At 40.4% G+C, this 27,086-nt stretch overlaps 1 protein-coding gene across 2 annotated transcripts in view; it reads right to left on the reverse strand.

The window, feature by feature from the left end:
• The window catches only part of grik2 (glutamate receptor, ionotropic, kainate 2), a 272,974-nt gene that overhangs the window by 47,533 nt on the left and 198,355 nt on the right, over nucleotides 1–27,086 (reverse strand). For both annotated transcript variants that reach the window (XM_076736799.1, XM_076736798.1), the window contains exons 13-14: nucleotides 22,972–23,090; nucleotides 15,649–15,866 (exon numbers count right to left, since the gene is read on the reverse strand). In XM_076736799.1, coding sequence (XP_076592914.1) covers nucleotides 15,649–15,866; nucleotides 22,972–23,090 — 337 coding nt within the window. The remainder of the gene's footprint in view (nucleotides 1–15,648; nucleotides 15,867–22,971; nucleotides 23,091–27,086) is intronic.

The following is a 27,086-nucleotide window of genomic DNA, read 5'->3' on the forward strand; positions in this document are numbered from 1 at the left end:
CTTTGAGCTCTCCATCAGCTCCTGTGAAAATCATCTGGCTCTTTAGCTGTTAAATGCTCCACTATGTTCACTAGCTAGTCTCTAATTGTGTCTGTCTGTTGTTTGGTACTGGGCAGATGAAGAAGGAGAGCAGTTTTGTTGAAAAGCTAATGAGAGTGCTGAGCCTGAACCAGCACAGTAAAACCATACTGTGAGCCAAAAGACATTCAATGCTCCATATGCTGAGGAAAACTGAAGAGTTGGTGGTGATTTGGTCCATCACTGCAAGAGATTCCTTTCACATAGTCTAGACAACTGCAACTACTTGTTTAACTTTGGCATAATCACAAAATTCAGTTTGAAATTTTGAATGTCCACAAGTTTTAAACTCAATAAAAAAAAAAAAAAAAAAATGCCATGCATTCATAGAGTGTCACAGTTCCAGAGATTTTGTTTTTGTTCTTTTGTTCCTTGTTTTTTTTTTTTCCTTTGTCTTCTGTTTCCATTTGGGATAATGAGGATGTAAGTTTTTAAAATGTTGCCAAGGTGTCAAGCAGTCATCCTTGGGCTCCACCTGAGCCTTGTTTTCCCACACCTATCCTTGTTAGCATGAATGCACTGACAAAAAAATAGTACAAGTTGTAATACTGAAGAAAATGACCAAGTTTTTATGATCATGAAGTACAATTTTAAGAAATAAAGATGTGTTTTTATGGTATCTATTTTGTTCTATGATAATGTTAACAATGTTCCATTGAAATCAGTAAATCAAGAGCAAGATTTGCTGTTTCAATGATTCCAGCAGCCTGAGAAGAAGGGATGAAATTTCTGAAGCAAATTAATGAATCAGGTTCAGTTTACATCAGTTCACTTTCAGATTCTGGATTAATTTGGTAAAAATTTAGCAGTTTTGTTTTCAGTTGTAACTCCGAACCATTCTGAATTTGCTACAGCTCTCATGTACACCACTGACAGGCTTCTTCTCCACAGTAATGGCAGCAGAGGCTCATGGGATTTATGATAGTTAGAGCCATCCACCATACCAAACTGACATGATTTCTCAGACATAAAGTTGAAATGGTTAAACTTCATGGCCATAACATCAACCTGTAGATTTTGACAATATCCACAAGACTATTTTCCTTTGTTTAGAAATGTCGAGGATGCTATTAAAAATACCCAATAGAGTCTAAGTCTATAAGCTTTATCTGCTTGATTAAATGACCTTGTTGGAGACGTTCCCCACAATTGTCTTATGGCTAATACAAAACAATTCAGGCCTGTGTAGCCTGGAGACAGGGAGCTCAGTGCCACAGCTCCATAAAGGGCAAGTGTCTCCGCCACAGACTCTGACAGCCATCACCCCATGATACACACAAGGTGAAAAAACAGCAGTGCCTTTAATAAGATCTGATTTTATTAGCTAACAAGCAAGACACAGCAGTGGTGTGTTCGCTTATTAAATTATTCAGTGTTATTGTAGTGACAGTCCATAGGGAATGTCCCTGCTTGGAAAACAAGTGACACACTTTAATGCTTCAGAGACTAGCCGTGCAGATATTTACATAATTAGCCTCCATTAGACTTGTATTTTAGCAGAAGTCAATAATTACCTAAACAATAGGTATTTTGTATTTTTTCCCTGGGTTTGAATAGTAATGTGAGTGCACATCATCTGTGACGATGCTGCACCGAATCAATATGATGATGAGTCTAATCAAAACACTCATTCACAGCAGTGTGTTTTAAACACTTAAGTCAGGATGTGCGGACAGAATATCTTTACTCAGTGGAGGACAAATTAATACTAAAAAACAGAGCGAAGATGATTCAGAAAGAGGCATGTTTAAAGCTGCTGTTCTGTAGATCTGATATGTGTTCATTTATTTCTGTATTTAGCTTCATTTAGCTTTATTCAGCTATATTTTATTTTAGTTTTCTTAGGTTGATCCTGATTGGCTGGTGCATGTGAGGACAAAACAGCATCAGCACCTAAATTCGTTTTCATACACAACAACAGCTGCATGTTTTGTTCTCTATTCTCTATTCTGCTTAGGATAGCTATAGATATACACAAACACACACAAACACACACACACACACACACACACATATATATATATCGAGGGTCTTTGGAAGAGGGTGTCGTATGCTGTAGCTTAGAGATTATAAAGCCCCTTGAGGCAGAATGTGATTTGTAATACTGGGCTATGTAAATAAAATTGACTTGACTTTCAAATGTGTTTGATTTTTGCACGGATCTGGACGGTCATCTCAAATGTCTGAGATTTGAGGGACACCTGCAGGGGAAAGTAGAGGAAATGTGACCAATACTACATGGAAAATAAAGAGATGAGGAGAAGTCACAGGTATGCGTGTGAGAGGGAAAGACAGACAGAGAGAAGAGAGAAAGAAGGAGAGCTAACTAGATGACATGTGTCTGTAACAGAAGCCGGTGGGACGAGAGACAAAGCCTGTGTGAGGGACAGAGAGAGAGCTATGTAACCTTACCTCTGCAGTCAGTTTTAACAATGACACTTTCACTGTCAGATGGTTAATGCCTGATAACAGAATTTTGAACCAGAGAATTCCTGGGAACATAGGACCTTGTAAATTTAGGCGGTCGCAGATACACACCCCAATACAAATGACAAAAAACTCTGAGGCTATGGACAGTATTCTGTAAAACAGAAAAGGGAAAACAAAATTACTCATGAGGAACTGAATGACTAATATTTTTGACTTGAAGATGTAGCGTTTTGTTGGCAGGTGTCAATGGTATAAGCAAGACTTGAGACATGGATTGTACTGTGATATGAAGTCAAACATTAAATCCACAGCCAGTACCACTCCCCAGGATGTGTCCTAATCAAAGCAAATGAGAAAATGCAGATATCACACTCATAAAAGAAATGGTAGATATCAGTATTATATCAGTAGTATGTCATATCAGTACTCTTAAAGCCAAATGTGGGACACTGAAAAGGTCAATGTTAAAAGGCCTAAATCAACCTAGTTCATGTAATAAACACTCAGTAACACTCAAGGCTAAATGTGTAATTCTACTTTCAATTTAGCTACTTTTATTTCACCACAATGTTATTGCTGTTACTTAGAGGTGTGAATGTTACATGGTACATGTGGGATGAATTAAACAACATTAAACAAGCAATAGACAGATAAAGGAGAATTAAATGCACAGCTAAACATTCATGAACCTGCTGTGATTTGCATTAAAATGTTAAACCATTACAATGTCTTCATTTTCACTAAACAGAGAACACATTCGACCATAACAGGCATATTTGAAGGCAATGCATTAAACCTTGAGGCAACACATAAAACCTAAACCTGCGTAAAACCATTACTTACCACACACTGGATTATTAATAGTGACTGAATAATGTGTAATGCATAGGCATAAAAAGAACCACCTGCAGAAATTAGCACATTGCATTTCTGGAAATAAGCAGGCATTGCATGTCAAGGTAACACACTCTCACTCCCAACCCATCACATACAGACTCTTGGGCAGGACCCCTTGGTGTCACTTTTTAAGGCAGGTGATTCCCCTTTACAGTTATTTTTCAATGTCAAGTTAGTGACTAATTTAGCAATGATAAATATGTAATGTAGGGATAGACTTTCAAAATAAAGCTTGCTCACAAAATTGTTAACAAACATAAGGTGAAGTTGATGGTTTGGCTTAAAATAAATATATTAGTTATATGCATTCAAGTCATGTATACACAAAAGAAATCAACCTCCATTTTTAGGTTTCACATGGGACGTGCACCTCAATCACCTGGTTGATAATTCTATGCTTGACCCTTCCAACCATAACAACCTCCTCCTTAGGTGGACTTTTCTTTCTCTTTAGACTTAAACATGTTGGGACAATGGACTGTCTATAGGAGTCTATTGGACTAACCCAGATGTTGAAAAGTGTTGAAATGTTGAAAACTGTCCAAACGTCCGAATGTGGCAAGGTGAGAGTGAGAACTGTTTGGTCCAGAAGCCGTCATCGCCTATAACTCCATTTTCCTTTGCACAGTTTTCATGGAACCACTAGAAACAGATGGTACATGAAAGCCATGCCTCTGTGGAATTGGGGTCCTTTCTGTCTCCATATGAATGGTGGCATACGGCACAAGCTTGTCTTGAATACTTTTCTTCTCCTTAGTCCTTGTTCTTTCCTTTCTTCTCTTTGATGAAAGAAAAATGGTCATCGGCGGTCAAATAATAGAGGTGAGTGAGGTTTGGCAATCTGGTGGCTGGTCTTCGGGGGTTCTTTTACTGGAAGTTTAATCAGAGATCGAAAGGAGATTTCTGGCTGTGTCACCACTTCAACCTCCTCTACCAGAGGTGTTGGGGTTACAATGGTGGGTGGAAGAAGATGGGGTCGAGTGTGCTGATTTCTGACTGAACAGCATCATGCAGAGGGTGGCATGGGGACTGCTCAAAAAAATCACACAGTCGAGGATGGCAGAAGTCATCATCATCACCATTATCAAGTGGGAGACGACGTGAGGTTGCTGGTGCAGGATTAACTCAGTCCACTGAAGTATCTTGCAAGAATCTCTCAGTTGTTTGAGATACCATTACAAGATTCTCATCTGTCGTGAATTATTGGAAAACACTATCATATGTGTCATGAATAGTATATCTCTCATCTTTTGTATTCTTTTTTATATAGCCACCCCATCACAGGCACACATTTTTTTTCTATTCATGTCATTATTTCTTAGTTGTTTGCTTGTTAATTAATTAATTAATTAATTACTTGCTTTATTAATGAATTTTCTGTCTCTCTGCCACAATAATATTTTTAAGATAGATAACAAACCATTGACAGTGCTCTGCCCTGTCCTTGACAGCTGGAGCTATTATTATTAGAACTATTAGTATTATTATTACTAACATTAGCCCTGCAATCGACTGGCGACCGGTTCAGGGTGTACCCCGCTTCTCGCCCGTTGACAGCTGGGATAGGCTCCAGCCCTCCCTGCAACCCCAAAAGGGATAGTCGGTATAGGAGATGAATGAATGAATGATTACTAACATTATTATTACTATTGGTAGTAGCAGTAGAAATAACAGCATTGGAAGCAGCAAAGAATAGGAGTGTCATTAGTGTACATTTTTCAACCTCATAAGTACATATATATATATGGGAGACTATCTAAAAAAACGAATATATATATTCATTTTTTTTAGATAGTCTCCCTTGTTACTCATTGCTTTAGTTGTTTTTCTTCAGACTGTGAAGCACACTAACCCTAACCCCAACCACTAAACTGTATACACAAACATCAAACCAACACAACACACAACAGCTGATACAAACGTTATTCACTGTGAAATTCAGTTAACTGGCCTGTATGGACTGTTTTACTGTATTTACTGTTCTTACTGTCCTTGTCCCTATGTTGTTTTGTAAAGGTTTTGTCTTTTTGTCTTATAGAATATATATAGAAACATTCTGACTGATCTTGGCTGTATTGAATGGGTATATCCCCGACCGTAGAAAAGCCAGCCTGGGCATTCAATGGTGTATTTTTTACCCAGGCCTTTGAAAACAGTGGAACTACCCTAAGCCATATCCTTCATCCCTTGAGTTTACACTAGGGTTTTAACCTCTTGAACAGCACTGTGTGCGGGATGCAAATAGTGCGTTGTCAGAGGGGGAAGGCTAAATACATGGCCACGGTTCTCTCTGATCATATTTAAAAATTATGAAATGACAGCAGACATTGTACACATGAGCGGCGTGACCATCAACAACGAGTAGATGGGGCTGTGGATATTTTTTGTCAGGCTTCAAAGAAACCACTTCCCACATTCCGCGAACAAGTCAGCATTTATCCACCCATTATCTGACATCTTCACATAGGTATTCCTGGGATCCCAGAAGATCTGCCTTCATTCACTTGCCTTTGAGTATTATCATTGTGATGATGAATAGACAAGTGGTGGTTTTACCTTTCTCTCCACCACTGACCTCAAAACAGGGTAACCCAAAGTCACCCTTGGGCCTGTTTTCTAACTATTCCAAATGTGATCTGGGACATTTTCCAGCTCCATGGTCTCAATCATGTCCTTATATTTTTGAAACCACTTTTACACAACGGTGGGATTGAGTTCTGCTCCCTTTGCAGCTAAGAGTGCATCTGGTTCGCAAATGCTCAGGTTGGGCTTTCCTCTCAGATACCCCTGAAACCGTTAAGTCAGCTTTTTTTCTTTCTTCTTTTCTCTTTCTTTTCTTTTTTCTTTTTTTTTCAGCAAACTGGTGGGCCGGTGCTATTTGCTCTATGCACAAATGAATCACTTCCAGTGAGGTGATGGTAGTGCACCTTTTGTCCCATGCTGGAGAGTGAATTTCGGAATGTTCCAGGCTTCAGGTGAGGGACCCCACCATCCTCAACAATCTGTCTATACACTTTTAGGGCTCTCCTCATCCTATCCTGAATCCTGAAGCCTGTATCTCTCTTTGTTGTGCTCTGTTGGCCTTATTTCTGTCATTTGCCATTGTACTTGAAATACATTCCATGGAATTAATCAATAATGCATATAGATCAAAGTGTAGGATTTTATTAATTTGCTGTGAATGTTAGACTATCTGTGTTTTTGAAATACATTACTATCTTGTAAACTGAGACATTTTTCCCAAACATTATCCTTCCCTTTTAAAAGGCAGGGGTACTCTTTTCATGCACACATACATAAAACCAGAAAACAAGACTCTGACATCATTTTTGCAGCCTTCCAAATTATTACATAGAATTGTCATTTTACCTTAATTATTTAAAATAATGCATTAGCAGATGACCCTTTAAATGGCTTTTATTACATATTCAAAATATGCAATATGCAAGCAAATCATACTGTCCCACTTTATGAACTATATTTCTGGGACAATAGACAAATTTGATACAAATACACAGCACTGTGCAAAGGTTTTAGGCAGGTGTGAAAAAATGCTATAAACTAAGAATGCTGCCAAAAATCTAAGTGGTAATAGTTTATTTCCATCAATTACCAAAATGCAGTGAATAAATCAAAATCAAATCAAATCAATATTTGGTGTGATCACCATTTGCCTTCAAAACTGCATCAATTCTTCTCGGTACACTTGTACACAGTTTTTGAAGGAACTTGGCTGGTAAGTTGTTCCAAACATCTTGGAGAGTTAACCACAGATCTTCTGTGGATGTAGGCTTCCTCAAATCTTTCTGTCCCTTCATGTAATCCCAGACAGACTCGATGGTGTTAAGATCAGGGCTCTGTTGGGGCCATACCATCACTTCCGGGACTGCTTGTTCTTCTTTGCGCTGAAGATAGTTCTTAATGACAATGGCTGTATGTTTGGGATCGTTGTCCTGCTGCAGAATGAATTTGGGGCCAATCATACACCTCCCTGATGTTATTGCATGATGGATAAGTATGTGCCTGTACATAGCATTGAGGACACCATTAATCCTGACCAAATCTCCAACTCCATTTGCAGAAATGCAGCCCCAAACTTCCAAAGAACCTCCACCATGCTTCACTGTTGCCTGCAGACATTCATTATTGTACCGCTCTCTAGACCTTCAGCGAACAAACCATTGCCATTTTTCTGGACGCCAGTTCCTATGTTTTTGTGCATAGTTGAGTCACTTGGCCTTGTTTCCGTGTCGGAGGTATGGTTTTTTGGCTGCAACTCTTCCATGAAGACCACCGGGCAGTAGATGGGTGTACCTGTGTCCCACAGGTTTCTGCCAGTTCTGAGTTGATGGCACTGCTGGACATCTTCTGATTTTGAAGGGAAATTAACTTGATGTGTTTTTCATCTGTGGTTTTCCTTGGCCGACCACTGTGTCTACAATCCTCAATGTTGCCTGTTTCTTTGTGCTTCTTCAAAAGAGCTTGAACAGCACATCTTGAAACCCCAGTCTGCTTTGAAATCTTTGTCTGGGAAAAACCTTGCTGATGCGTTATAACTACCTTGTCTTGCTGTGCTTAGTCTTGCCATGGTGTATGGCCTGTGACATCAAACTGTCTTTCAACCTGATGTTGGTAGCAGAGTTTGGCTGTTCCTCAGTTTTAAACCTCCTACACACCTGTTTCTGTTTCAGTTAATGGCTGTTTTTTAACCTACATGTGAAATTGATGATCATTAGTACCTGTTTGGTATAATTGGTTGATCATACACCTAACCTAAAAAATCCCTGACTTTGTGCAAATGTACCTTTAAGATCTGATGCTGATTTGAAGGCAAAGGGTGGCATCAACAAATATTGATTTGATTGAGATTTTTTTTTTGTTTTGTTCTCTCACTTCACATTTTCGTAAATTGCTTAAAAAAAAAAAAAAAAAAAAAAAAAAAAAAAATCTTAGTTTAAAGCATTTTTGAAACTCTTCAAAACTACTGGCTGAAATTGTTTGGTAAAGTAATAAGTTGCTGTGCCTTTCATGTTTATTGATTTGTTTGAAAATGAACATACATTTGAGTCGCATTAATTTTTAGTGAGGTGTTATTTCTAGTGTTTCTCATATACCCTTAGGGCTAAACCAAATCATTACAATCAATCATTACAAATAGTGTGGGAATTGTTGTTACTGTTTGCAATTCATTCATTCATTCATCTTCTTTACCCGCGCATCCCATTTCGGGGTTGCGGGGGGCTGGAGCCTATCCCAGCTAGCAATGGGCGAGAGGCGGGGTACACCCTGAACCGGTCGCCAGCCGATCGCAGGGCTACACACACAGACAACTCACACACTCACATCTACGGACAATTTAGAGACCAAATCTGTGGGAGGAACCCACGCATGCACGGGAAGAACTTCACACAGAAAAGGCCCTGCCCGACCCCGAACCAGCAACCTTCTTGCTGTGAGGCACGCGCACTACCTGCTGCGCCACCGTGCCGCCCTACTGTTTGCAATTGATATCCATAATCATTTATACATCCATGACATCATGTAGCCTTTTGTAAAAAAGCCTGCTGAAGATTTTGCACCAACAGAAAAAGTCACCTACATTTAACAGCAAAGCAGGTCATTGTTCAATTCAGGCAGGGAAGGCAGATACACGGGAGCAAAGGATTAGCAGAAGTTATTATTTGATACTGTTTGTTTTGCCATTGTTGCCGTAACTGCTGAATAAGTGCTGCTATTTTATTTATTTATTTATTGGTAAAACTTAGTTGTTTTCTTGTGTTTGTTTTCCATATCTTTGAATAGATTTGACTTGTTATGGTATCATACTTAAAATTTATATTAAAGCTACCGTTCGTTACTCCCATGGACAGTGGTATCATCGTGTCCTTATCCATTCAGTAATAGTGGGATTTCTATTGTAACCACTTTATCTGCAACTCATCTCAAACAGGTCTCATGTCACTGACCTTTGGGTAATCCTTACTTTGGACAGTTTTCTGCTGTGAGGTTATTCCACCCTAAACTATCATTGGACAGTTTAGACATTTGAGAAGGTTTTATTATAGTTTCATTAACTTTTTATGTACACCTATCACTACAAGTAAATAAGAAAATACGTCATTTCATTCAACTGAACCTTTGTTGATTTTTGGTTCTCTTCACAGAATGCTTTTTCGCCCCACAACTATTACTTAGAATAGTTTGCAAAGTGCAGATATCTAGTGCAGAAAACGCAAGTTTTCTGTTCTCAAAATTCTCAATAGGTATGCTCTAAAGTTGGAGTTGACCCCCTTAGCTTTTTGACCCAAAGTATTTAGGTTGAGAGCACATTACTTTTGGTGTGATGTGGATGAATATCAGGCACCCAACATAAATGAAATGAAAGACATGGCAGAGTAACCCATCTGCCAGAATGACTGTTGTTTTGAGTTTGAGTTTTAATTGCTGAAATTTTGTTGTAGATACCATTGTGTGATTATGTTGAAGGCATGAAGCTTTAGAGCATATATTTGCTATTTTGCAAAATACAGCATTCTCTCAACAGATATTTGTGTATCAAAGCAATTGTATGTATACCAACCTAGCCCATAATGCACAAATGATCTGGACTTACAGTGTCGGACCTGAGGCTGTAAACTGAATGGCTGCAGAAGGACCTCAGGAAGGATGATCAACTGGGAAATATGCTGCTTTGTACACCAACTGTTGTTTTCGTTCATTTCTTGGGTGAAATGATAAAGAGACAACTATCACCAGAGTTTGGTATATTTCTTTGTGAAGACAGAACACACACACACACACACACACACACACACACACACACACACACAAACACTTTAATCACACAGTTACCTGCACCAACACATGGGTGAAAATGAGGTGTGAACAAAAACAAAAACAAAACAAAAAAAATCTCAAAGCTGTTCAAGTACCAGTAACAGATTGCAAAAAAAGAGAGAAAAAAATAGCAGTGAGAAAGTTGGAGCAAAGAGATGTACTGCAGGGAAGTTTTCAAACTTGACTAGATTAACACAACATCCGTAATATGCAGCAGGTATTCTATATGATGCTACACTGACCGGATTACTAAGCAGAGTCTTAGCAACGGCAGAACTGTCACTGCTACATGGTTCCAGGCTATTTCACGGGCAAAGAGGTATAGCAGTATTTGATGCCTCATAGCAAGAAAGTCTGAACATGACCCAGCCACCCAGAGTTCCTCTGTATAGAGTTTGCAGTCAAAAGACATGCAGGTTAGGTGAAATGGAAATTGTCGTAGGTGTGAATGTGTTAGTTTATCTAGCTATGTCAGCCTAGTGATACACTGGTGACCAGTCCACATGTACCGTAGATTCCAGCTCCTGATGACCATGAACAGGATAAGTGGGTACCAAAAACAGGTGCATAGTTATTTGATTGCATGAAACTGGAAGGAATACGACTTAAAAAATCTAATTGATGCATATTTAGATTTACTGGCCCCGAGGAAGATTTGTTTTCACAGTTGGTACCACACAGAAACACACAGATAGGCACACAGCAACAGACAGATACAGAAAATCAATAAAATCTTCATGTAAACATTCATATATCCCACCTCAAGACAGTATCAATGAGCCATTTTGTTCAGTGCTGCTATGAGAGAAGGGGAGAACATCCTGCTGCAGTGAGCTCTTGACCATTTTAAAGTCCTGTATCTCCTGCCACATGCTAGACAAGTAATTTGAAATACTGTGTGAGAAGGTGATCAGTGTCATTTGACTCATGTCTGAGAGACTGGGTGTGGAAAAGGCAGACGATTTTGAGGCAGTGTATGTGATGCCGCTAAGTTTGATTTTGCTGGTTAATGGTGTAACAGTACAGCAGGATGGGATGAATTATGCTTTTGTAAAGCAACAGGAGGTTTGTGGCAACAGACAGTGTTCTGAGTTTACAGAAGACATGGGGTCTTTGCTGGGATTGTTTATGAATAGAAGAGATGTCCTGATCGAAACTGACTTTATTAATGAGTCAAAGATAATTGAAGCTGCTCACTTGCTTAATTTTCTTGCCATGGATAGAGGTGGGGATCAGTCGGGTGTGGGGTGTTTACATATGCTAATGCATGGTTCTTTTCATTTTGTCCACCTTCAGCTGCAGGTAGTTATCAGTCCATCACTGTGGGAAGTAAGATGGAAGTTTTGATAGGCTGTAACAGAGCTATTGTTATTTAATAATCTGAGAATGGCAGTGTCATCAGAGTATTGGAAGTATATCGCGAAGAGTGAAGGGCTGGTTCAGTCATTTGTGTAGAGGGTGGAAAGAAATGGACTGAGGATACAACCCTGAGGGGCTCCAGTGTTGGTGATGGTGTTAGTGTACCTTACATCCTGTGGTTTGTTGCTGAGGAAATTGTGAAATCAGTGGATGACTGGTTGTGGTTGTGTTCTGAGGGGCAAAATATTGGGGGTTCTGGTATGATGGTGGATGTTTTCTCTAGAGTGGACATTGATGCTGTCCTGTCGGATTCCATGAAGGTGGAGAGGAGAAAGGGAGAGAGCTCCATGGCACAGATCTTAAGCACCTTAGCTTGGATGTTATCTGGCCTTGGCGCCTTGCCGGGGTGGCTTTGGCTAAGGTGGTAGAGCAGTCGTCCGCTTATCAGACTTATCTGCTTATCAGAAGGTTGGTGGTTCAATTTGCCTCAGCAGTCTACTTGTCGAATTATCCTTGGGCAAGATACTGAACCCGAAATTGCTCCTAATGCTGTGTCTTCGGTGTGAGTGTGTGTGAATAATGCTCATAATGAACAGGTGGCTTAGCTGCCATATGAATGTGTGTGTGAATGAGTGAATGCAGACTTGTGTTGGAAAAGCGTTTTGAGTGTCAGACTAGAAAGGCGTTATAAAATACAGTCCATTTACCATTTACCAGGCTTGCACCTGCTCAACAGCTGTTGGACATTCTCCAGTGCGGAGGGTGATGTGCAGCCTCACAAAATAAAAGATATCTCTTGAACATTCTTCTTTTTCAAAAGATGTTTTGTTTTTAGCATTTTGCTGTATTGATTAAGGCAGGAAAGCAAGAAGAGAATGGAAATGATATGCAGCAAATGGGTTGGAATTGAACTGCCAGTCCAAGTCAGTGCAAACCAGTGAGCCCTGCAGTTGTGTAATGGCGTCCTCCGAACGTTGAGTAGCACTGTGGATTTGAGGCACGGTGCATTTCAGTTGCTGTTTCTAGTGTGGGTGCATGAAAATGACATCATTGGGGTATGAACCTGGCAACATTGTTTACTAGCTCCACTGCTGCTTTGGCGTTAACACGAGTTTGGATCCAAGCATCTAACTGATGACCATCGTGGAGAATTCCCTCAGGAGATAGAAGGGCTGCAGGGTGCACAGAGTACAGACTTTACTCTATTAAGTGATGATGGTACTCGGTGATATGAGTCATAAGGAGTCCATCTGTGGACTTTTGTATGGAGCAAATTACTGTGGAAAATGTTATGGCGATCCATCCAATATTTGGTCCAGATATTTCACTCTGAAAGAAAGTTGTGAAACAACCACACTACTGTCACTGTCATGCTACTAGTGTGGCAAATGATGCTAATTACCTTCTCATCTGTTCTGACAGATTAAATGGATGAGAAATTTAAAAAAAAAACAAAAAACAATACTGTAGGTGCTGCATTTGTCAAAGTAGTTAGCATGAAGTATGACAAGTTGCCCTTTAACCTGTGAAAATTGTTCTATAATGTCTTCTGTGGGTCTAAAAGAGCTTTGTCAAGTTTGACAAAGAGATTGTCCACACATGAAAATGACCTCATTCAAATTTTAGAACACAGGTGGAAGTAGAATAATTAAGTAGCTTTTGTGACCAAACCTAATGGAGCCATAGAGGTGGCAGATCAGAAAAAAATATTTTTGTAATAACCACATGCGTTTTGGAAGGTAATGATAAATGACAAAGGCTGGAGAACTTGTTGCCGACAAAACTACACAGCTCCTCTGCAACCTACACTGGCTGGTGGTGGCTATTTGAATCTGAATCAAGACACTTGTACTGGCCTAACTTGCTGCAAATGGTTCAGGCCAATCCTACATCCAGGACATGGTCACATTAGTGTGTTCACTGCACTCTGCTACTGCCAATTGGCTGGCTAGTCCCTCCCTCCCAGGGAGACCCAACAAGTCCATCAATAAAATGATAACTGTTTACGGTCTGGGCTTCACGATGGTGGAATGAGCTTCCCATTGGCATCAGAGCAGCAGAAAGACTACACATCTTCTGTCACAGATGGGAAAACTCGTCTAGTGAGACTGCACCGTGGCCTATAAAAAAGTGCGCTTCTAAATACTGTATTATTATGTTACATGAGGTTGACCACTCCACAGCTAAATTAACCCTCTTAGTTTTTTATGTGACAGGCATTGGTGTGGAGGATGCAGTCATCTACCTGCTTCATTGATCTCTTTCTCATCTGGGGTATTCTGGAGGTACGGTGAGAGTCATGTTTTTTGACTTCTTCAGTGCTTTCAACACAATCTAACCATCACTGCTCAGGGGGAAGCTAGAAAGAGCTGGAGTAGACCCTCTACACATCAGACTTCAGACACAACACTGGCAGGTGTCATATCCAGAAGTTCTCCAATGATACAGCCATCTTTGGACGTTTATCACAGGGCAATGAACTGAAATACAGGGAAGTCATAACCAACTTTGTAGATTGGTGTGGACTGAACCCTCTGCACATAAATGCCAGCAAGATGAAGGAGATGGTGACTGATTTCCCAAGGAAGGTACCACAGACTACACCAGTGAACATCCAGGGTTTGGACATTGAGATTGTGGGGGATTACAAATACCTGGGTGTTCACCACAACAACAAACTGGACTGGACAAACAACACAGATATCTTGTACAGGAGGGACAAAAGTCATCTGCACCTGCTACGAAGACTGAGGTCTTTTGGAATATGTAGGACACTGTCAACAATATTTCTGATGCTGTGGTAGCATCTGCAGTTTTCTATGCAGTGGTTTGTTGGGGTTGGGGATGCAGGGGACACAGTGGTCAGGACAGCTGGCTCTGTCCTGGACTGCCCTCTGGACACCATCGAGGAGGTGGGTGAGAGGAGGATGTTCACCAGGCTGACCAATCATGGGCAACCCATCCCACCCCTGCATGAAACAGTTGGGGGCTTAGCAGACTGCTGCATTCAATGTGTCTGGGGGTGTGGCTGTGTCTTTGTATGGTTTCGGGGGGCTCTTGCTGCCGCGAAGAGGAGTTGTAGAGGTGGTCGTACTTGCGTACCTCCTCGATAATTCTTTCTTCGGCTTGGTCCAGTTTTTCTTGTAGCTCTCACCACAGAAACTTTGAAAATGGCGGTGTTGTTGTGCTGCGACCATAGGGCTGCGACTGAACCGAAAATTACGTTCTGAACGGACCAATCAGAGTCCTCGACATTCACGTCACTACGTGTCGACGCGACGCGTAGTCAGGATTTTTTGGAGGTGCGCGTCAGGCTACGGCGTAGGGTCCGCGTAGGGGTCTGCGTCGACGGCGTAGGTACGGCGTCGCCGCGACGCAGAAGCGTAAACCAAGCTTAAGAAAGAAGGCTATTGCAGGTCCTTCATCCCATCAGCTCTCAGACTGTTGAACACCAGCATCATGTAATGTAGCACTGTGTTCATGCTGTCTTTCCCCAATTCCACATCAAAAACCCATTTTGTTTTGCAATACTGTTATCAATGCTAATACATGCTCACATTATCCATTTCATCTGGTGCAGTTCCTAAGTTTTTGTATTTTCCTCTCAACTGTGCAATAACACTATTTATTATCCATATTGGCAACAGTATTTTTTAAACTGTATATATTGTGCATATACATAGACTCAGTATTTCTCAAGTGCGATACAATATATGACATTAGTGGTTTTTCTCATAAGAATACTGTTTTTAGTACTTTCTATGGCAGCAGGATTTTTACGACATTGAGTATTTTTATAATCTGTACATAATGTACACATACATAGTTGTTTTTTTCTATTCTGTATCTGTGCCACTGTTTTTGCTTTTTGTAATACTTGCTGGCTGTAATGACTTAATTTCCCCAGTGTGGGATCAATAAAGTCCTATCTTATCTTATTAGTGTCCCGCAAAAGGTTTTACCATCTTAAGAAACACTAAAGCAAAACATTACACTAGACACTAGAAAAGACTGTAGTTGGTTCAATAATATTAAGCTATCACCAACCTTGAAGAAGTTCATGGTGGAGCCATCCTCGACCACCCCGTATTCTATCTTTGTCTGCTTGGCCAGGTCATCAGCAGAGTCGATGGGTGACTCCATCCTCTCCACGGTGAGAAAGGCAGCCAGGTTTGCCGTATAGGAGGAGATGATGATGAGAGTGAAAAACCACCAGATTCCTCCTACAATTCTGGTGGAGAGGGCTTTCGGCATGAGCTCAGATCCTGAACGAGAGGAGCAGAGGAGGAGGTGAGGCCTGGCACAGCACAAGGCTGGAGAGGGGGCAGCACCCAGGCCAGGCTAGGCCTCTGCATCTGCTGCCTGGATCATACACTCAGACACAGGCACGCAAAATGGGCAGAGTGGGCAGCCATATGGCTGAACCTGGTGATTGGTATTTAGTCTTGCCATAGACTGTACAACAGAAGTGGATTTAGCCACTATGACATCACCCATTGGTTTGTGGACTTCTGTTGTGAACCATCTTCTGTCAGAAGTGGCCATATTTGGGTGAGACGATGGACCTCGGGAGAACCATGAGGTGGATGTGCATTGCTACACCTCTATCCTGAATAACAGGTCATCTTGGTAGTGACTTTTCAATCACAAGGTATCCAAGGAGGGTTACTTGGACCTGGATGACCTGGATGACTGAGAATCTTCACAACTTAACTGTGCCCAAAAGCATACCTTCCTTTTTTACTATAAATTGGACCTTAATTTACAACATAAATATCATGCTGTATTGAAGATCAAGACCATACACTCATTCGGAAACTGTTTACTGAGGTAATAATTCAAATTAGTGTCATTTTCTCACAGACTTCTATACGATCAGACTTCTTTTCACAATCAGTGGAGTCACCTCCTGCCAGCGATTAGAAAGAATGGAAGTTTAAGGCACTTTGTCTTCACTTTTCAGACATACGCCCACTTCTTTTATACAATGAGTCTTATGCTGGTGATGTGACTGTATTACCATCTTTTGTGCAGCAATGTATTGTAACAGTAACAGGTTGTCATTTGTTATTTTTGATTGGTTGCCAAGCTTCAAGGGGCTGAGACCTTATGTAATATGATCTGGCTGAGGGGCAGACACCAAGGTGTGGGGGAGGGCAATACTACAGAATTTGGTTTCAATCTGATACCAAGTCCAGGATTACGGATATATATAACAATATTGATCTTTTTCATTATTAAAAGTAGCTAATGAACCATCAGAGCAAAACACGTGATGATCCACGAGATAAATGTATTATTAATAGGCTACATCGGAATATATTTTAATTGCCACCAAATGATTTGTTTCTTTTTACTATTATCTGTTAATGCCTTTACCACATACATGTTTAAACACAAGAGTTTTTAATGGTAAATAACAAATTTTCATCATGTGTAGTATCTGAACTGAGAGCATCCATGCACACAACAGCAGCAAATATCGAAGCACTGAGAAAAGTGTTCATGTGCCAGGAATGTGATCTAATGTGATGGGTCACATTATTTTTGTACCAATGCTATTGACACTAGTATCAACACTCAACACTCTGTATCAGTAGTATCGGTACTTTGGGGATTTGCAACTTTTAATTGAGACAATGAAGGTTGGTCTTCATCCCCGAAGTATTTTGGTTTAGTTTTTGTCTGCATCTATTTGTTAACCAAAATTAACTGAAACAGACTCCAAGCTCAGTGCTTGGTTGTTAATACAGGAAGAGGGCCAGAGCAGACCGGAGCGGGTTGTGCCAACCACAGAATTGGATGAGCAACACTGCATGGAAAGAATGGGGCAAATAAGGGAAACTATATTGAACTTGCCAGGATTTCAGGCAAGGATTTTATCTTTTCTTGTTGATTTTTCAACAGCTGGCAATTTAGTGTATGTGATGGCCTGTTAGTAGCTGATACAGTCATAAGGCTTAGCAATAATTCATCCCCTAGACCACACAACAAATCATTTTATCAGTATACCTGTGCTGTGACAGTTACTCTGGTATAACAGGGTTTTACAAAGTTGGATGGAGCTAAAATTATACAGTCGCCTATTTTGCACTCTAGCTCTTTGGACGCCCAAAGATCAACCCTGTCAAGACGGTATGCAATTGCTCAATAGCATCGATTTTCATGAGGTAAACTCTACGTACAGATATTTGTGGATTGACTCCATCTCTGCAAGTGACTTTATGTATCTTTTTTTTTTTTTTTTTTTTTCAGATGTCTGACCAGGCCATACAATTTCTACATGAAGTTGTTTAGCTGCGCTCAGCATCAGCTACTTCCACTTTTTAAAAAAAATTCTTTCAACAGTCTCCAGTTATTCTGACAATTTTTCATTCAAGTTTTATGCAGAATGTATGCAGCAGAGGAAGGAGCATATGAGTGTGGGCAGAGTGGGAGTGAGGGAGGGAGGTTTGCTGTCCGGGTGAAAGAAGGTGGGCCTGGGTTATATCAAGACCATTCTACTCAAGCAGCTTAAGCAATTGAAAGCAGGGATTTTGCACATTCACTCAGAGGGAAAGCTGATAAAGAGTCAGAGAGATAGGAGGTTAAGAACTCTGTGCTCCACTCTCTTTGTGAGAAACTCAATCTGTACTCTCACTTTTCATCAAACTTTCTCTCTTTCCTCACAGTCCCCTGAGTAAGCTGTCTAGTAGAGCGAACATGCAGGGAAATACATGACAGCCAACTGCAGCTCGAACCCGCTGCTATTGATACTGCAATGGAGAGAGAACGACAGGCTGGAGTGGGCACATACTTCCAAATTCCCCCCAGTTTGACCCAGGAGTAAATCAGGTTTGGGGGAGAATATCTCATTTGTGAATTTACCTGTTAAGTCAAAACATCTAAGGAATTGTGTACACCATGCTGAATGTGTTTATTGTTAGCATGTCTACAGGCTCAAAGAATAGAGCAGTGACACTACACCTACTATTTTTAAAATACATAAGAAAAACTCATTGTCAAAACTCAAAGTCTCTTTCCATAAATGATGACCCAGATGAACAGACCTTGATGTGAGCAGTTTCATGTAGGAACTCTTTTCTTTGACTCAACTACACCAGCCAATCATATCACTTCAAGCATGGTCAAGAGACTTGACCATGCTTGACTTGTGCTTGTGACAGAGTCGAACGTAAACATTAATGGCATCCTCTTTGGCTGGATTGTAATGCTAGCTAGCACTATCAGTTAGCTATCAACTAATCTCTGCCACCTATCAATGTCAAACGAGGAAGGGAATCTATGTATTTTTTTATCATCTTTTTTTTTGTCTAAATATAACAACACACACACAAACACACACAACTCTCACCCTTGCTCCCAAGATGAAATGACTGAGGGGCTGTTAAGAATTGCAAGTAGTTGTTGTTGTTGTTTTTCATAAAAAAAAAAAATTCATCAGTTCATTTTAATCATGTAATTGCATCACAATGACTAAATAACAAAAACATATTGGTGTGTGTCCATAGCATTTTTCTTTCCCAGTTTCTCCTCTTTCTAGGAAAGAGGGGAAACTGCTATATGGACACAAGACCTAAGGATAAAGGAAGCGTTTTGAACAACCGACAAAATCAGCAGGGGGAGGGGAGCTTCAAGCTCTCTCTCTCTCTCTCTCTCTCTCTCTCTCTCTCTCTCTTGCAGTGCTGTCCATTGTTCTGAAACAACAACTAAGCAATAGTCATGTAAACTCTGGGAGAGGTTATCTAATTAATTATTATCTAATTATCTATCTGTAAAGTGCTTTGAGCTGCTTGTTTACATTCATTATTGTGTGTGTGCAGCACATCAACTAAAAGCAGTTTTTCCCAAATTTAGTGTGGCACATGAGCAGTAGCACTTGAACAGGTCAAATAATGACGATGAGACCAGTTTAACAGTATGATAGCATATTGCCATGAGGTCCTAATAAATAAGTAGAAACTAATGCCTGTCATGTCTTACTGTTAGAGATACACCAAGCCTTTTCAGACAATCTAAGGGTGGACTGATAAACTGTGTGGGTTTAAGAGAGGCAGGGGCGTTCTATAGATAACATCAGCATAATCCAAGACAGACAAGAAGACAGCCTCAATTATCTGCTTCCTGCTGTGTGCAGGAAAATTAGCTCTGATTCTGTACAAAGATCAAATTTTTGTCCGAGCTTGCTGACAAGTGTGTCAATGTGAAATCTAAACGTAACTTTTTGATCCAGCCAGATACCAAATGATTTATGCTCTGAGACCCTCTCAATAACGTTTCCCTTCAGAAGGGTAATATGCAGACCAGCGTACACAATATCTATGGCTCTAGAGAATAGCGTATATTTAGTCTGGTTTGCATTCACGACTAATTTCAATTTGACAAGTGCATCTTGCAATTTATCAGAGGCTGGTTGTAGGATTTCAGAGGCTGAGTGTGCAGTATTACAAACCTGTATCCTCTGCATGACGATGGATTTTACAATTTGTTACAGAGGATGTAATGTTGTTGATATAAATTGTGAACAAGACAAGGAATATGAAGTGTTATACTGTATACACTTGCCTTGTCTGATCCAGTTTGCCTGGTATTCATTTTAATACCAGATGTGCTGTTAGTATTAAGCATGTTTTTAAAATAGTTATTTGTCACCATTGAGCATACTCTCACTCAACATGATGCATTTTTCTTACATTTTCTGTTGTTTCTGTATGTATTCATTTATACATTTGCTAAACATAAACAGAAGGCTAATTTGCAACATAATTGTACATTTATTTGCAAAATAAATTAATTGAAGGATAACCAAGGGTAGGAAGTAATTACATACTTTAAACGTAAAGGGTCTCAAATATGTATCTCACAGAAGGTCCTCAAAACACGAACGCTGGCCCTGCTACTAGCAGCAAAACAATTAGTGTCTCTGTCAGCGCTTAATAAATACGTTAGCATTGCTAAAAACACATTTTCTGTTCAACCTCTTATTACGGTCACCCAGCATGGCCATCAGCCACCCACTTTGCCCATTCATCAAACCACAACCAAGAACAAAAAGGAAGCAGGCATGAACACATATTCATCAGTACTGTTAGCAGTGGATTTGGCTTGTTCTGTGTTGGACCAGTTTCAGACGCAGGTTTTAAAAGTGGAACACATTACCAGCTTCAAGCTTCCTATCCTGTTCCAGCTCAGAAAGCAGAACAGAAAAGAGGGGGGACCCATTCAGAGAGGCAAGTCGACCCAAACAGAGCCTGGTTGGGGCTGACTGTCATGTACCCAAGGTAACGTCATGACCAAACAGCACATCCCACAGTTTTCTGGGGGGCGGGGCAAGCCGCCGGGCAGGGGAGCCTCTACAGTGCAGACCAGCACGGTGCCATGCAGACACGTGTGTTCATCCAGTCTAATCCCACAGCTTTCTGGCCCTCAGCCACATCTTCTCAACTGGTGAACTCTACAAATCTCATCTGCTGGCTTTTCAAAAGAAAACAAAAAACAAAAAAAAAAACAGCTGTAGTCTAGACTGCATCCTGTAGCTAAAACGCATGACATTTACAAAAATCTTGTTCCTCATTATTCATAGACATGTTTATGATCAACCAAATTTTTTTTTCTTTTTCTTTTTTTGGGGTGGGTGGGTGGGTGTTACACTCAAACCAGTCATCACATTTTGATCTCAAATGATTTTAAAAAACTGGAGCTAATTTGGGGATATTAGTAAGCGTGCAGTGTAAGTAAGCATGCATCCAGCCAACAAGGGATAAGTTATCAGCTTCTAAATCGGTGGAAAGATTGAGATGTCTGTGGACTTAAATTGTCACTTCATCCAAAAAACATATTTTTTCACTTACTAGTGGTATCTAGTCATGCACAGTCTTGCTTTTATTTGTCCAAGCTTTATTTGTGTCAGAGATTTCACTCTCCACCTGAGCACGATGGTGGTGGTGAAATGACAAACTGTGTGTTCCTTGGATTGTCCAGATTACCTGGAACACTGTTTCCACAAACAGATGTTGCTGTTGATGTTTAAAAATATATAATAGCTAATAATATTATAAAAGTAGAACATTTATTAAGATATTCTAAGGAACTGTATTTTTTTTTGGGGGGGGGGGGGGCACTTCAATTTTCTCTGTGAATCAAATAAAGGAGCAATCAAGCAATCAAACTGCATTAATTTTGATAGATATGTGTTTTCCGTTTTCCTTTTCCCCTCCCCTGTGTCTCTGTGTGTCTGTAGTGTGGGCGTGGCACTCTCTCTCTGACTCTCCTGGCACCTGGATCCCTGCTGGTTATGCACACCTGCTGAACCTGCCCACCTGCTGTCCAGCTACTCATCAACCCTGCAATATTTCTACCTTTGGCCTTCACCCTTTGGGGCCAGATTCCTTGCGGTGGAAGTCAGTGTGGTGGTCAGTGGTAGTCAGAGCATGTATCTCCAGTGCAGTGTATTTGCCTGCCCACTCACTCTGATCTCTCTGTCCAGTCTGGCCTAGCTCTGCCATCCACCACTGCCCCTCTGCCCTCCGTTTTTGCCAGCTCTTTTTTGTTTCATATATTATTTTAATACTGTCAGCATCCGAAAAGGGAAGTCCTTTCTCCTCCATCATGTTAGGTGGAGCTGGAAACATCAGATATTCAAAACCTGGACATATAAAGCAAAAACTATCTGCATGGTGAGATACCACTCAAGGTTCTTTCTTTTCTTTTCTTCTAATTTGGATCAACAGACCCTTTATAGCAGCTAGATCTTTGTGTGCTCCACTGAATTATTCAGATGCAAGGGCATATGTATATATCATGCTTTCCAGGCCCTAAAATCATCATTACCTGTTGTAAATATGTTGCATTTTCAATTGATTTGAAAGAAATGCTCATTTAAATATTCAACATATCCTCCCATTGTAACATGCATTATAAAGGAGATGGCCACAAAACCACTGAAGTGATAACATTCCAATTTCTGTTTAACTTGTTTGCCAACTAGTTGAGAAGATATGGCATTGGTTTGGCAGGAGAAAACAAAACCAAACAGGCAGGATAAGCTGCTGAGTTCACATTCTCATTCAGTCTCACCCATTTGATCCATCTCAGGTATTCTGGGTGGGTACACTTACCTGTTCAGGTGGCTGTGAATAGATGGGGAAAGGAGTATGGAGAAGGGGACCATGCAGGAGCTCCATCTGCATTCATTGATCATATCACTCAAATGCCACTCAGTCCATCCTGCTGGACTCTACCATTGAAGCATCTAGCATCATGCACAGAGGCCCCCATGCATGGTCATGGGCCCGGTCAAAGAGCAAGGTTGACCCCCAGCAAAAAAGTGGGACTTGTGCTAGAAAAAGGGGGGCAGGCAGAGGCGTCTACCTTGCTGCATGAGAGCTCCAACTCCGAACCAGAAACTATTTAGCAGGGTGAAATTGTTTTCCACTACATCCGAGTCAGGGTTGCAAGGGTGAGGGTTATACCACTCGTAGGGACTAAACCTGTGACAATTAACAGAGAACACACACACACACACACACACACACACACAGATATTAACTGCAGTTGCATAAAGACACAAAAGTAGACAATGAAAGAGACCAAGAGCGGTCGTCCTACCTGGAGAGACAGGGGAGAGAAAACAAAGGTTAGTCATGTGCAGAAATGGCTGAGAACACTTCCAAAATCAATAAGCATTGCTATGCCTTCATGTACATACCTCACATTGATATGCTGTTAATTGGATTAGTAAATTAAGAATTTATTACATGAATTACTGTAGGATGTTGATTACTATGTCTTTACTGAATAGTCCATTAGTCAAAATAAAGCCTCAAAAATGATGGCTCCTCTGAATCTCTCATGTGTTTTTAAATTCTGATAATATACACCACTTGGGAAGTGGGCTAGAATTAACACCACTCATATTCTACAAGTGACTCCTCGCGTAGGAGTGCTCATATCAAAGGCAATTCCCTTAGTAATTTAATCGATGGGGTCTGAAAATAACTCCATTGTCAACCGAGAAAAGAACTAATAATCCTTATAATCTTGGAGGAGCATTAATATTCAACAGATCAAACGGTTCATTCCCATCATGCCCACGCTGGCCCCAGAACTCCCCCTCACTCGACGCACTCCTCAAGCAGAGAGATTTCTCATTTATTCATATTAAATAAAAGTGACATTACATTAGTAAAGGTTGATTGGTCTACAATTAAGCATCCTGACCTGATTTGGTTTGTGCTGGAGTAGAGGGGGAACCAGGGCCTTATCTTGACTCAAGCTGTTTAACAGACACAAGGGTTTGACTAATCAAATTGCAATGCATAAAGCAGACTTGTCTCAGTGTGGGCCTTTTTATTGTGCTGGAAGTCAAAAAATGAGAACGAGTAGATGTAACGTCTGCATGGAGGATAATGCAGATGAAACTGCTACACCATTGCTTGTCAAGGTTTTGATCCATTGTCCTCTGGATAAAATGCAGTAGTACTAGGTTGCCATTAAAATGTGGTTAGTGGTGGCACTCCTTTTTACCCTAACAACACTGAGTTGAATATTGTGTGGTGTTGCTTAAGAACCTCTGAACATTCCCTTTATTTCTACTTCAAGAGAATCTTTGGCCTTAAATCAATCCATCTGCTCATTCAATTTGCCCTAGATTTGCTTGCTTGTCAATTTGTAATGGCAAATTGAGTTCAACTGAACTGCGACCTTGCTGTGGCATATGTGACTATGTGACCCAATCACTTGCACAGAGGTCTCTGAGTGTGTTTCCTCCAATCACATTGTGAAAAGCCAATTACAGCTCGCCATGAACACGGATGAGCAAAGTTGTCACCACCGTGCTAGATAATGGGAGTGTCTGGTTGGAATGCTGCTGCTGCTGGTTGGGTCAGGGAATCCTAAACCATACCATTCAATGGAGACAACACAGCTTAGCTGCTTGGCCCGTTTGCTGTCATTTTGATCCAATTACACTGCCCTTACATTATCTCAGGTCATCTGTGCTGCAGAGGGAGAAACTTTGAGCAAGGTCAGTGCAGAGATAAGCGCGGATGAAAAACCGAGGGATTCACCAGCAGCGCAGAAACAATGTGAGGCTTTTATCTTTCGACTGGGGCAGGGTCATCCTGCAGAAAACTCCAGCGATGATACGCACGATAACACCAATGTCAGGGGAGATGAGTCAACAGAATCAGAATGGTCCCGTTTCTCTGTCACAGGATGATAGACTTTATATGTCTACACATGAACTTTGGAGTGTTGTTGGTATACACTCTGCAGTGTACAATAAAGAACCAGATCAGTATATCTCACATTTCTGCTGACCATGTTCCAAGAGTTTTAGTTTTTATCCACACCTTTATTTCCACCAAGTTCATCTATTGTAACATCTTCGAACAAGTCACGCCAAAAAGCCAGAATGCTGCTGCTACAATATTAACAATGATCCTGAAAAGTAAACCCAAATTATCAGGTCCTGTACTGGCTTCCAGTGTGTCATAGAATAGAGTTTAGATTTCTGCTGCTTGTAAATCAAAATACATGTGTGACATGTATGACTCTTATCTGCCCCTGAAGTAACTGGGTAGCAGTTTGCTAACCATTTCCATAGTCCAAATTAAACATGAAGAAGGAGCATTTCATTGCTGTGCACCACAGAGCTGGAGAAAACCTTCACTTTCCAACTTAGCCTTTAAATCCAAGATGAAAACATTTATGATATGCTCTTACATATTTACCTATCTAAGATTTATTTTCATGTAAGTGTCATGATCTGGTTTGTTTGGTTTTGTTATTTTCTGTTTTATGTTGCAAGTTTTCCTCATGTGTCATCTTTTGCTTTACTTTTACTTACTTTTTCCACTTGTGTGATTGTTTGATTTGTGTCACCTGTCCCTCATTTGTTTTCATCTATGCCTGATTAATATTTCTCCCAATGTATTTAAGTCTGTGTGTTTCTCTTAGTCTTTGCCACTTCATCTTTGTACCATTTGTGGCAAGCGTTCCTGCCATGGTGAGTGTTTCCCTAGTGATTCTGAGATTTAGACTTTTGCTTTGTTTCCCTAGACTTTGCTTGGATTGGATTTCTGCTCCCTGGATTTGGATTTTGTTTGCCTTATGGACTGATTACTTTGCTTTTGACCCTTACCTACCTCAACCTTCTGTAAGTCTTTCTTAGTTGCCATTTCATTTTTGATAAATTCATTGAACTGTACTAGCTCAGCCTTTTGTTTGGTCTGCATTTGGACGCTATTTTCTTGTTCCTCTGTGACATATTACAACAGTACATTTCGTTTTTATTTCCTTTAAAATAGTTTCTGCACTGTTAATTTGTTACTTACATACTTTGTGTATTACATATGCTGTACAAAACACACTTGTCTCACTTTGCTTTTTCTTGTTTTTCCACAATGCAATAATATCACTCAGAAGAGACTTCAGAGTTACTTCAACTTATTTTTGGAATGTATACCTTTGCACAGCATGTCTTATAGGAGGGATTTATTTCTTTTAAAGAGCAAGTGAACTTCAGTTTCCCTCCTTCAATACCCAAGTTGTGTTTTCACTTTCAAAGGTTTTGAGGGGAAAAAAAATAAAGAAAAAAAATAAAGCATATATCCCCAACATTTTGCATAGATGATGACATGGGATTCCAAGGAGAATTTCAACCATGTGATGAGGGCTGTACCTTTAATATGAGCACATATTCAACTAAAGGCTTTTCATTGAAATACTGAGGACAGAGGGAAGAAAGACTGCACAAAGAGAAATATTCTAATTTTGAGCAGGACAGGCAAGAACTACATGTCATTATCATGAGTCATAATTATTTAGAGAAAGACAATGTTCGTCACAATCAATCTGAGTGATTATTGTCACTCAGCTATACCTCTGCTTCCTGTTTATCCTCAGGAAATAAGCATGATGTTTAGGATGTAGAGAATTTGAGTCACCAAAGTGTAACAAGGTGATAATGCACAGGCTTTAGCAGAGGTGTGATGTACTATAGAGGTTTGTTTGTTTCAGCTGTTTCATCTCCTGCACCAGAAGCAGCAGCAGCACTATTGATGCCATTAGAGGGAACATAAAAGCAATAACAACCAGCAACATTAACATTACTAACTGGAGCTATCAGGGTAGGTGGCAGTACAACAGAGTAATCATGTGATTTTAGCTGTGCACCCATGTGGTATAGGCCTACACATGGCAAAGAGAAGCTGCTCTAACTCTAGCACTGTGTACATCAGTCCTCGTATTTTGTCTCTGTCAGTCTCTCACTCATACAAACAGTCACACAGTACAGCACAAACACAAGCGTACATAGATAAAATGTGTAATGTGTACACACACATATGTAAACAGTAGATATGCACAGTGGAACTAAACCTTGTCTTATTAGGTCTTGCCTGTCAAATGTATCTCCTAGACAATTTGGTCTCACAAACATTTGTGAAATGAGTGTGTTTTCTTAACACACAAATGATGTATGT

Source organism: Chaetodon auriga, chromosome 8 (genome assembly GCF_051107435.1).
Source record: "Chaetodon auriga isolate fChaAug3 chromosome 8, fChaAug3.hap1, whole genome shotgun sequence".
Classification (NCBI taxonomy): Eukaryota; Metazoa; Chordata; class Actinopteri; order Chaetodontiformes; family Chaetodontidae; genus Chaetodon; species Chaetodon auriga.